General features: G+C 40.9%; 1 protein-coding gene and 2 non-coding genes across 4 annotated transcripts; 1 reads left to right on the plus strand and 2 right to left on the minus strand.

Annotated features, from left to right (window-relative positions):
- The first annotated feature begins 188 nt into the window (after positions 1–188).
- Positions 189–4,660, plus strand: exosc9 (exosome component 9). 2 transcript variants are annotated; one of them, XM_076145193.1, is made up of 13 exons: positions 195–373; positions 512–540; positions 1,325–1,419; positions 1,711–1,830; positions 1,936–2,038; positions 2,153–2,290; positions 2,497–2,579; positions 2,950–3,082; positions 3,499–3,587; positions 3,680–3,826; positions 3,946–4,130; positions 4,278–4,353; positions 4,455–4,660. In XM_076145193.1, exons 2-13 carry the CDS (start codon positions 517–519, stop codon positions 4,516–4,518), a joined length of 1,257 nt encoding a protein of 418 aa, XP_076001308.1. In that variant the 5' UTR covers positions 195–373; positions 512–516; the 3' UTR covers positions 4,519–4,660. The 2 variants fall into 2 exon arrangements, with proteins under 2 accessions (XP_076001306.1, XP_076001308.1); XM_076145191.1 differs by lacking the exon at positions 512–540 and having other exon boundaries at positions 189–373.
- Positions 4,661–4,937: 277 nt separating this feature from the next.
- On the minus strand, positions 4,938–5,009 carry trnaq-cug (transfer RNA glutamine (anticodon CUG)). Its single transcript has one exon. It is a non-coding gene; the product is annotated as a tRNA-Gln (tRNA).
- Positions 5,010–5,365: 356 nt separating this feature from the next.
- On the minus strand, positions 5,366–5,439 carry trnai-aau (transfer RNA isoleucine (anticodon AAU)). Its single transcript has one exon. It is a non-coding gene; the product is annotated as a tRNA-Ile (tRNA).
- Between the last annotated feature and the right edge of the window lie 5,549 nt (positions 5,440–10,988).

Genomic DNA, 10,988 nt, shown 5'->3' on the forward strand with positions numbered 1-10,988 from the left:
CTCTCTATTTCAAAGTAAAGGCTTCTTTGCAGTAACTATACTAAGAAAGGCTCTTTCGATGCAGAACGAACATGTTTAAAATTAATATACAGACTCAATCCAACATAAGACCAATTTCTCAAGAATTATAAACGAGACGAACGAACGAAATAACACATATCGACTTTTACTGTGGTGAATGTAATCTTCTTCCGGGGTAAGGGTATAACAAAATATTGATGGCGGCCACATGGTAGATAGAGTAATCGAATAGTGGAAGTGAATTATACCACTCAAATCAAAGTTAGGACCTGCGGCTGGCTGGAGAATGAAGGACACACCGCTGTCTAACTGTGAGCGGGATTTCCTGCTTAAAGCCATCGAAGAGAAGCAGGTAGAATGGATCACTATCATATTATAACCACAGCAGTAAAGAGTTTGGCAGAATATGGTACCAGAGGAATACATAGGAATAAATGAAATAGTTTGATCCAATACTGCCATTTTCTGCTTTGTCTTCTTATATTTCCAGAATCCATGGTAGTTTTACTTCTTAACTTGGTAAGACGAGCAAAGATAAACACTTAGTTTGAACTGTAGCCTAAACAGACAGAGAATATTATGTTTATATCAAATGAATGATGCACAGATACAAATGCACCAAAGAATATATGGTGGAGTTTGCAGTTTGGAGTGGTTTACAGGTCCAGCATATGCAGAGAATTACTGCTAATCTGTCAGTCTATACAGGGGATAATGGTGGCATTACTGTAGATGGAAGAGATGAGACTCATGAGAGTGGTTTTATATTCAGACTTGATTAGTTTAAAATGCCGTTAATCATAGAGTAGGCCAGATAATTGGAGTGATATATTCCTCCCCTGTCCCATTTTTTTTATAGGTACCAGCACACATCACAGGAAAAGGGAAGACACTGGCACAAAAATTGGCATAAAATGTTAAGGAAAAGAAAGATGATGATGTAACAGAAATGGAGAGTTTTGTTCTACTCAGACTGGGAGAAATAGGACTTTACCAGCTTTTGTGGAAATGCTCTTTTCTGATTCAGTTGTCTTTTTATTTTGGGAAGAAAAGAAGTTGGTGAAGTGAAATGTGCAGGAAGACGTAACAATGATATCCAGAGTGGGATGTGGCCATTCAGCACGCGGCAGCAATGTAATGTAATATAAAGGAGGTAGGGGGTTAATTAGCTTTGGGGTATGGATGGACCTGAGGGGAAGGGGGAGGGGGGGACTATTATTCCCAACAAATCCTCCTGTAATCCTCTCAAACAAACTACTGTTTAAAGCTCGAGTAGTGCTTACACACTCATCTCTCTCTGCAGCGCCTGGACGGACGGCAGGCGTACGACTACAGAAAGATAAAGATCAGCTTTGGGGCCGACTATGGATGCTGCTTTGTGGATCTGGGAAAAACCAGGTGAACCTCAAGCCACATATTTTGTAACTCTGTAAAGTCTAAACTCTTAAATTGAGTGAAACATTCTACAAGATGCAAGATTTGTGGCTTTCTCTGCTTTCTGCTAACATACAATACACCACTACTGATACACGTGTGTCATTGTGGAGGACAAAGGGGAAGAAAGCCTCCACTGATGCTCTGCACTACCAGAGCAGCATTTGCACTCGTAGACGACAACATCAAATTGACTTTCTCTGTCAATGTTATCGTGTTTTGGTGTGTAATCGGTCTGTCTGCTGCACTGTACAGGGTCATGGCTCAGGTGTCCTGTGAGCTGGTGACTCCTAAAGAGAATCGACCAAATGAGGGAATCATGTTCTTTAACATAGAGCTCTCGCCTATGGCCTCGCCGGCGTTTGAACTGGGCAGGTGAGGGGAAAAACGCTTCCTTAAAATGATCCTGAAGAAGAGCTCTTAGAGAGAAAGAGAGCACAGTGTGTGAACGGCATGTGGGGTGTGTGTGTGTCTCTGCAGGCAGTCTGAGTTGTCAGTGAAGCTTAACAGACAGCTGGAGAGATGCTTGAGGAACTCAAAGTGCATCGATACAGAGTCTCTGTGTGTGGTGTCTGGAGAAAAGGTAAAACACACACACACACACACACACACACACACACACACACACACACACACACACACACAAGTGACATTGATGGATGTATCATTTGTGTAATAAAGACGTGTGTGTGTCCAGGTATGGCAGATCAGAGTGGATGTTCACATGCTGAATCACGATGGTAATCTGATGGATGCAGCCAGCATAGCGGCTATTAGCGCTCTGTGCCACTTCAAACGGCCTGATGTTGGTATCCAGGGAGACGAGGTCACTGTGGTGAGTTACCCATTCTTCTCTCCCTCCCTTTAAAGCAAGCACCTGCCTGTAACCTTGCCAACATCTCTACGTTTGGAAAGCTTACTGATTAAACAGAAGGCAGGTTTTTAATGTGCAAAATGCTGTCGGTGTTTTTTAGAAGGGCCGCAGGATGTGAGAAACATGTAAATCTGGTTGATAGTGTCTTTGTTCCTGTCCTCCCTCAGTATAGTCCAGAGGAGAGGGACCCTATTCCCCTCAGTATCTACCACATGCCCATCAGTGTCAGCTTCGGCTTTTTCCAACAAGGGTAAGAGGAACAAACTGAAAACCTTCTAAGTCTGAATCAGAATTTGTCCACAATATTACATAAATTAATCAAATGAAGTATGTAATGAACTATGAACTTATCTTGCCAGTGCAGAAATTTGGCAGTTACCATGAAAGAGCAGGATGCGTATTAAAGATCAAAGATTTCACAAACGGCAAAGAATTCAGGAAACAATTATTTCCCCACTGATTTTCCCTACAATTTCTTTCCACTTTTGGTAGTGTCGTAGTGAGTATCTACTTCAAACAGTATCTAGTTCTCAGCATGTAACGTACGCATACAGCGCCAGTATGGATCTTTTCCCTCTTCATCCCCCTCTTCCTCTACACTCACTCTGCTCACTCTGCAGTACCTATCTGCTGGTCGACCCATGTGAGCGGGAGGAGCGTGTGATGGATGGTCTGCTGATGATCGCCATGAACAAACACAGGGAAATCTGCTCCGTCCAGTCCAGCGGAGGCATCATGTTGCTAAAAGACCAGGTGAGGATTTGCACATTGCAGTTTAAACAAGATTCACGATGGTTGTTTTCACCCTGGCAACGGTCTTGAAGAGTTATGTTCAAATATATCACTTGACTTCCTCTTTACAAACCAACACTATCAATCAAGAACTGACGACCACCAGGAATACTAGGTCCAGAGTGAAATTGATCACTGGCAGACGTGTTGATTTGCTATTTCACAGCTATATCTAATAACATTCAGGATTGCTGTGTTCCATTTAATGTGTCAACTAGAATACCTGCAAAACTATAACACTGTTCTGCCTAAATGGAATGCAGCCGTCATTAATGTCCCTTTGAAAGGTCTGACATCAGTGTAATTATTCTACTCTCCCGGGGAAACAAGGAGAGTATAGGTTTCATCAGCTGCATGTTTGTTTCTGTTGTTTAAAGGTAATGAGATGCAGTAAAATAGCCAGCGTCAAAGTGTCTGAAATCACAGAGCTGATCAATCAAGCCTTCGAGAACGACAAGTTAGCCAGGTGAGCAGTTACTGAGTATATATTTGCCAGGCGTATTCATTTTGTTCGTCAATGGAAGAGGACATTAACACGACTCGTATCATTTTTTCCAGGAAGACAAGTGGTAAGTGCGGATTTGCAGAATCGATGCCGCTGGAGAGAATCACAACGCTGAAAATGGACGAGACCGAGGTGGAGATGACCGATGACACAGAGGGAGCCAATGACATCGCAGAGAGAGCTGAAACCCCGCCTCAGACGTATCCTATACCCGGCAAGGAGCGTTCTGCATCCTCCTCTCATTTACTGTTCCTTCTCTTTACCTCTCTGTCATCTCCTCACGTTAAACCCCGGCTAGGACCTTAACCGTACATGTCAGGGTGCCATCCCCGGTGCTGCCCGTCCCAGGCGTGGGTCAGGTAGGACACGGCCTGAAGAACACCTGGGGACTGGAGGAGGACGTTGATGAAGAGGAGGAGGAGGATGATGAAGAGGAGGAAGAGGAGGATGATGATGACGACGACGACAGCGTTGAAGAAGTGCCAAAACCGGAGAAAGAGCTTGGTAAGCAGGACGGAAGAGGAGGTTGTTGTTTTTTTAAATTTAGGATACATTTGCATACATTCTTTCAATAATTTTGTTCTTATCAGCAGAAATGATCTGATGACATTGAGCACCTTTAAATCAGAATTTTGTTTTGCCTTTAAGTAGAAGTGATTGAGCTATCTGACAGTGAGGAAGAGGAAGTGATCATACTTAATCCAGACACTCCAGACAAAGGGCTTAAGTAAGTGCTGCAGTTGTTTCTTTATGTACAGTGCTGATTGTTGTGTTACACAGGATTTTCTCTTTTTCTTGCATTATCAAATTCAATGTTTTCACCCTCAGAAATGCAGTATCCACTTCTCGCCAGAGGGTGGCAGCAACAACCAGGAAAAACGTGAAGAAATGATAATGTATTGTTTGTCGAATCAAGAAAATAAGTTGTGTGTGATCTGATGTTGTTTAATAAAACAAAACAGATTGCACTCATAAATGTACAGAAAATGGCTGTATAATGTTTTTTTTTTAAATAAAGGAAATGCGAAGTTTGACATTTACTGGATTTTTTTGTCATTGTAAAATAATTTTCTGTCATTTTGTCAATAGATGACTCATAAAAAGTCTTAACATACTGTTCTTGACCACATCAAAATCTGGAAATTCCAACATTCAGTGTATTCAATTCTCCGCAGCGTCGGCAAGCACTACCCTTTAAAATGAAATTGTGAGAAGTGGGTGTTAAAAGTTTTGTACTCGTTATGCCGAACTAAATTCCAAGCAATAGTTTTAAAATCATTCTGAGGACAAACATACGCCGATGAAAAAGACAGGTTCTACCGAGATTTGAACTCGGATCGCTGGATTCAGAGTCCAGAGTGCTAACCATTACACCATAGAACCCCCGATGGAGATTGATAGCGGTATGTGTCAACATATTATTGCTAATGTAAATCGGCTAATACTGCGTATTTGTGACAATTTAGGTACAGGTAGGTATAATTTACATACAATGAATAACCTACGTATAAGAATTCGTTTTGTGTAGAGATCAAATTCAACGTTCGTAACGTAGCTGGAGTGCGTGTGGTAAGAAAACTGAGAATACAACGAGACGTTGAGGTGGTAGCATCTGAGCTAACATTTAAGCAGCACCTGAGTAATTTCCTTCGGGATAATAAAATTTCATTTATCTTATCTCCTATATGAAGAACTGGGTAATTGTAGAGCTTTACTTCTACAATATGTAAAAGCGACGATGGCCAGTACGGGGATCGAACCCGCGACCTTGGCGTTATTAGCACCACGCTCTAACCAACTGAGCTAACCGGCCATGTGTGGTACTTCGTGGTCTATTTCATACCATAGCTCTACTGGAGAGTAGGGATTGATGACGCATTTCCAGTAATGAAGTTGTAATCAAGTAATGTTACCATAGAATAACAATCAAGTGATCAAATGTGTTAATTCTCACTTAAACTACTTGTTAAAATAACTTATTCACATATGTTTATCTATAACCCTGAATATCCGTTGACTTACACAAAGGCCCTTTGATGAAACATGTCAACAGATGGTTTGTACATAAGACTGAGGCGAAGCAGAGAAACGTGTGTGCGCACTCTTCAGTGTGTGTGAAGAAGATTAGAGTGATTGTGACCCTTGTATCACCTTTTTAAACTCTCTGAGACATAATTCCAGGAATCACACATCAGAGAGATTCTCAGGCCTGTGTTTGTGGCAGTGAGAATATCACACAAACCAGCCAAATATGCAGGGTGCCTGTGTGATCCTGGTCTGAACTAACCTGCTGTCATCAGCTCCCTTCCTTTTTGTCATGTCGAAGATAAACAGCATTCCTCATGACTTGTTACATGACTTGAGTGGTGGATAGGTTCTGGATAGCATCAAAACCTTGTCCTTTAATTCCATGGCCTTTAATTTTATTTGTTTTTATTTTAATGACTTTTGACAACTATTATTTCGTGATGCCTGTCTCAAACAAACTACAAATCTCTACTGACAGTAATAATTATGCAATGTGGACGACTGAATCATCATAACCAGACACTCAACATGCAGGAACATGTACATGTACACTTGTATACTATCAAGAACATCAAGAACCCAATGTACCATAGATTTAGGTACACGAAAACAAAGCCTTCACATGCCTGAATGAGTTTCAGTTGGCAGCTCCAGCAACATCTCATCAAGTTGTATGACCTTTACCTGTGAGAATGTATGTATGCCTGAGTGAATGTGTGTGTAGCTGTGTGTTGAAGACAGGTTTTTCTCCAATGGGAGCGTTCTGTTATTTGCATATAGGTGTATAAGTGGAGCACAAATGAACATTTCTCCCCCACTCCAATCTAGAACCCAAATCTTTTTATATGACAGAAGTGACAGGTGAGTAAATTAAGGCTGTCACAGAGGTGGAGAATGAATTTAGACAGTTTGACGCCAGGGCCACACACTACACAATTAGTGTACAGTCCATATGTACAGAATGTGAACAAATATATGAACAAGCCTGTGTCAACAATTAAGTGAGCTGACATGTTTTGTGTGCCTGTTTGTGATGGATCTGCCCTATGGGTGGCTTAATCAGTGCAAATATTCAGATTTGAGCAGCATGTTATGATTCTATTTCGCTTGGCAACACAAGTGCTTCACACCAAGAGCGGTGTCACATTGCCGTAGCCACGTCGAGCTCACCTTAAGCTTTCAGACGACTATTCACAGATGACTAATCGCCAGGCAATACTGCATCTTCATAAATTGGTGAATGCGTGTGTGTAATCCTACCTTTTAATCCCCCATCCCCATACGCAATTGTTCAGGACATTAGTGTCTGTTTTGTCTATTCTGAGTAATTGTCAGTTAAGGTTCAACAAGTGCAGCTATGTGTTCTTTACATAGATAAACAAGCTCTCACAATCACACACCCACATTCCAGAAGTCAGTGGAAAAGTACTAGAGAAAACAAATAGAAAGTGGTCACACACCACCCACAGCGCTGCCCTCGACTGTACAAAACGCATTAAAGCTGCCTTATCCACTCAGTGTAGATTACATAACACATTGGGTAGCTGTGTTTGATCAGGCTTGTCATTGAACCATTTAAACACTCACTATGCATCACATGCAACACAAGTTTCATGCTTTTCTAAGGGCGATTGGGGATATGATCTGATGACACACCCCATATAAACCTGTGTGTGTTATATAATAAGCACATCAATCTTTGACTGTAGGCCAAAAAGTACTGGTATGCTGCTTTAGGGGCACCGTATCATGGCTGCCCTGCATTGACCCCTCTGCAAAAGCATGTGTGTGTGTGTGTTGAAGAGGGGCACACAAGGCAAATTTCAGATTGCCGTGTTTGCATGGTGACGTGTCCGCATGTGTGATTTGACCCGATGAAGTTTCTTCTTCTTTAAAATGCCATTTGTGGTACTAAAGCATGTGGCGTTCAAAATACTTCTTCAGGTCAGCAACAAGGATTTCAGGATTTTCAGGTCTTAGCCGAAGTCTCATGTGCGTCAGTGGTCCACAGACTGCAACCAGTTAGCTGTCTACACGTCCTCATGAGCCCTAAACAGGATTGACATGCAATTATATCTGTCTCCTCCTTTGTGTTGGGTTCTGGTTAGTGCACAGGTGTGTCCACTCCCCCAAGAAGATCTACTTGTACTTTTCCATGAAGGCAAAGTTGAGGGCCTGGGTGACGGAGTGTCTGATGACAATGGCAAGGTTACCTCTCCCAGTAAACCCCAGTCTAATGATCACAGAGTGGAATATCCCCGATGTAAAATAGAAATGCATTCAGTCATTCATTCACTCATTGGCCCCCATAACTTCCCACTTAGTACAGCTGTATCCTTGACAGGCTTTTTACTTTGCCAGGCTCCTATCCCATCACAATGCTCTTTATTGCTTTGCACCATCCACCCTGTCGCTGCAGCAGGTGAACCTCTCTGCTGCTGGACAGACAAAGGATCATCTTATCTGACCTTGTCAGTTATCCCAGTTGGAGCCCCTCACTGAGCCCACTGCTCTGACCCCCCCTGACCAATTCCCAATGAGCAAGCACAGCTAAATGGAAATGAATATGATCATACTCATCAAGCAGTTGTAAGTAAACTCAATACACAAGGGGCATGTTTCCGTTTACCCTAAACGCAACACGTTAACACGACATCTGTGTTTCTCGACAATCTAAAATCTTGTCCCCAGACAGGGACTGGGCTATCTGCCCTCAAATGACTTGGTTGGTGACACTTCAGACCAGCTGTTGATGGTCTGTGTACTGTGATATAAGTGAGTTGCTAAACCAGGACCCTGAAGTTGTCTGGGGAGAGTGGAGAAAGTAGCAAAGTGGCAACCTGATTACGTTTCTCACAACTGTCTTGTGTCCATATGGAACATGTTAACTCACAAAGTTACGTAAGTGGCTCTTTGGCATGCTCAATTCTGATTGGGCTATCGTGCATTCTGGTGGTCAATTCTTTTTTGATACTAACGTACCATAAGGATTGCCCATCCGTAAATTTAGACTTGTTGGCAGTGTTGGCTGTGAAAGTGTTACTTGGCAGTCAACAGTCTACTTTGCTGAAGGGACATATTGAGGTATCGTTGTGTAAATCCATGAAACAGTCACACACCAGGAGGCATTTCACAATGTTGGACATGCCTCTGAACCACTGTCTGGTGGGTAGGATTCCTTAGTTTTTTATTGATTTCATCCATTTTCATCAAAGGCAGACATCAGATCCTTGACTAATAGCTTGTGGTTGCAACTCTGCAATAGAAGTTGCAACCAATGCAAGTGAGATTCTATTTAAAGTTTTGGACACCAATTGGCAACTTTCTGGTGGATATAATGGTTTGTTTAAAATTGTTGTATTATATTTCCTTCAGTCAAATGTAATCAACAGCTTTACTAATTGAAGAAATAATTATAATGCAACATGATCTGTTACTTTTAAACTTGACCTTCTTCCTTTGAGCAACTGATTGCATCCAAGTCTTATAAATAACATAAAGGAGACGTGAGGGGTCTTCATTTCTTTCACTACATAAAGTGAAATGAGTATTAAAAGGAAATATGATACTAATTCCCTTTTACATACTTTTTGTACAGTTTTGCCGACAGTTGCTTGACACGTGAGCATTTACAAGTACCACTTGTGAAGGAATAGTACCTGGAAACGTTGCGTGACTTATAAATGACCTCTTTGTCTTGGGTCAAGTCTCAAATTCACTCAGCATTACAGATCAAATTCCAAGCATAGTCACCAGGGAACCGGTATACAAACTACTACCACTGCTTTAGTCAGCAGCCTCATATAAGGGATATGGTTCGCTGTTGTTGTGAATTTTGTCAATTCAGGATTTGAAAACCTAAACAACATACTTTTGGAAGTTGCGTAACTAATGAAGATGATTAAGACAAACACCAGTAAACACTAGTTTGATTTCAACCTTTATTCCAACAGAACCGCCACCCCATGGGGATTTACATTAATTGATAACAAAGTAGGACCTTACCTGAAGTGGCAAGAGAGAATTACCTTCACTAAAATTCTGTATACAAACAACACAGTTAAGGAAAATCATGCATAATAGTATAAAACCAAATACATATGTGGGCGACATACAATATAGAATTTGATAACTATTATATAACATAAAATTAATATACCTGTCCAGAGCAGTCATTTGAAGTTCATAGGATGACAATTCATAACTGGTTTTCCCTCAGTAACACAATATGGAAATGCTGCTCATAAAGTGATAAAATACACAGCTGAAAATATACATGTATGTACACTCATTGCTTACATTCGCTTCATTGTGGACAAACCAAAGCTTTCATCAAAATGATCTTTCGAGGGATTATCAGATATCGTGGGAAAGGAGACATTTACATTCTGAATGTAAGATATTACATTCATTTATTCACAGTTGTGACATCTTTCTTGCTACATGTTTTAAACCTTTATCTCTTCAGAGTCATTTGCACAGCCAGCTGAACAGCTGCCCAATGCTTCTAATTGGCTGGAGGTGTCTTCATTCTGTCAAACGTTTCAAATTTCCATAATTGACCTGGAGGTTATCATTCCATATTTAATTTTAGAAATTTGGTAAAGTAAACAGTATACATTGGTGTTTGATTTGACTCTGAATATCTCCAATCTTAATTTTCCTCAAACTCTTTGGTTACGTAGCAAACAATTTGACATAAAACATTGTAAATACAGTACAGTACAATAGTATGATACAGGTAGAAATGACAGTCCAACCTACAATATAAAACTATGCATGTGATGTGATCGACACACATCCTGCTTTGAGAGTTTATTCTGTGCAACCAGTCTTTGGAAAATGACAGGTTTTCACATTAATAATATTTGGACAGAAGTCAGAATTACATGTAAAAATTTACCACTCATGAGGTATTTAAGCATAGTGACTAAAGTGTACAGCAACTGCTTAACAGAGTGAAACCAATTTCCAGTGATATTAAAAGAATCAGAATGGCATAGGCAAACCCTCTGACTGCCATTACTTAGTATGAATCCCACTGCATAAAGGCCTCCAAATATTTCAAAAAGGTTGCGGACGTGGACAGAAGCAAGACAGAGCCGTGTCCACGGCCCACGTCTGTCTATACCACTTTGATGAGAACAGGCTTGATTTCCTGTTTGCAGAGAAATTGACACAAACCTTAGTGAACGCTCACAGTCGAACAGTTCAGCCTAAAATACAGCAAACAAACTTAGGGCTCGTCTTTTTTTAAACAATTTACATTTTATCTCAAATTTTTTTTTACGTTTTACATCCATAATGAAAAATCATCAAACTTGGCTGAAAAAC

Source organism: Genypterus blacodes, unplaced genomic scaffold (assembly GCF_046128005.1).
Source record: "Genypterus blacodes isolate CSIRO-AG114 ecotype Tasmania unplaced genomic scaffold, CSIRO-AGI_Gbla_v1 ptg000030l_1, whole genome shotgun sequence".
Taxonomy (NCBI): domain Eukaryota; kingdom Metazoa; phylum Chordata; class Actinopteri; order Ophidiiformes; family Ophidiidae; genus Genypterus; species Genypterus blacodes.

Coding starts and splice junctions, on each gene's coding strand:
- exosc9 (XM_076145191.1), top strand. CDS start 308: ATGAAGGACACACCGCTGTCTAACTGTGAGCGGGATTTCCTGCTTAAA. Junction 1,420..1,710: donor GTGGATCTGGGAAAAACCAG/GTGAACCTCAAG, acceptor TGCACTGTACAG/GGTCATGGCTCAGGTGTCCT. Junction 3,827..3,945: donor GCTGAAACCCCGCCTCAGAC/GTATCCTATACC, acceptor CGTACATGTCAG/GGTGCCATCCCCGGTGCTGC.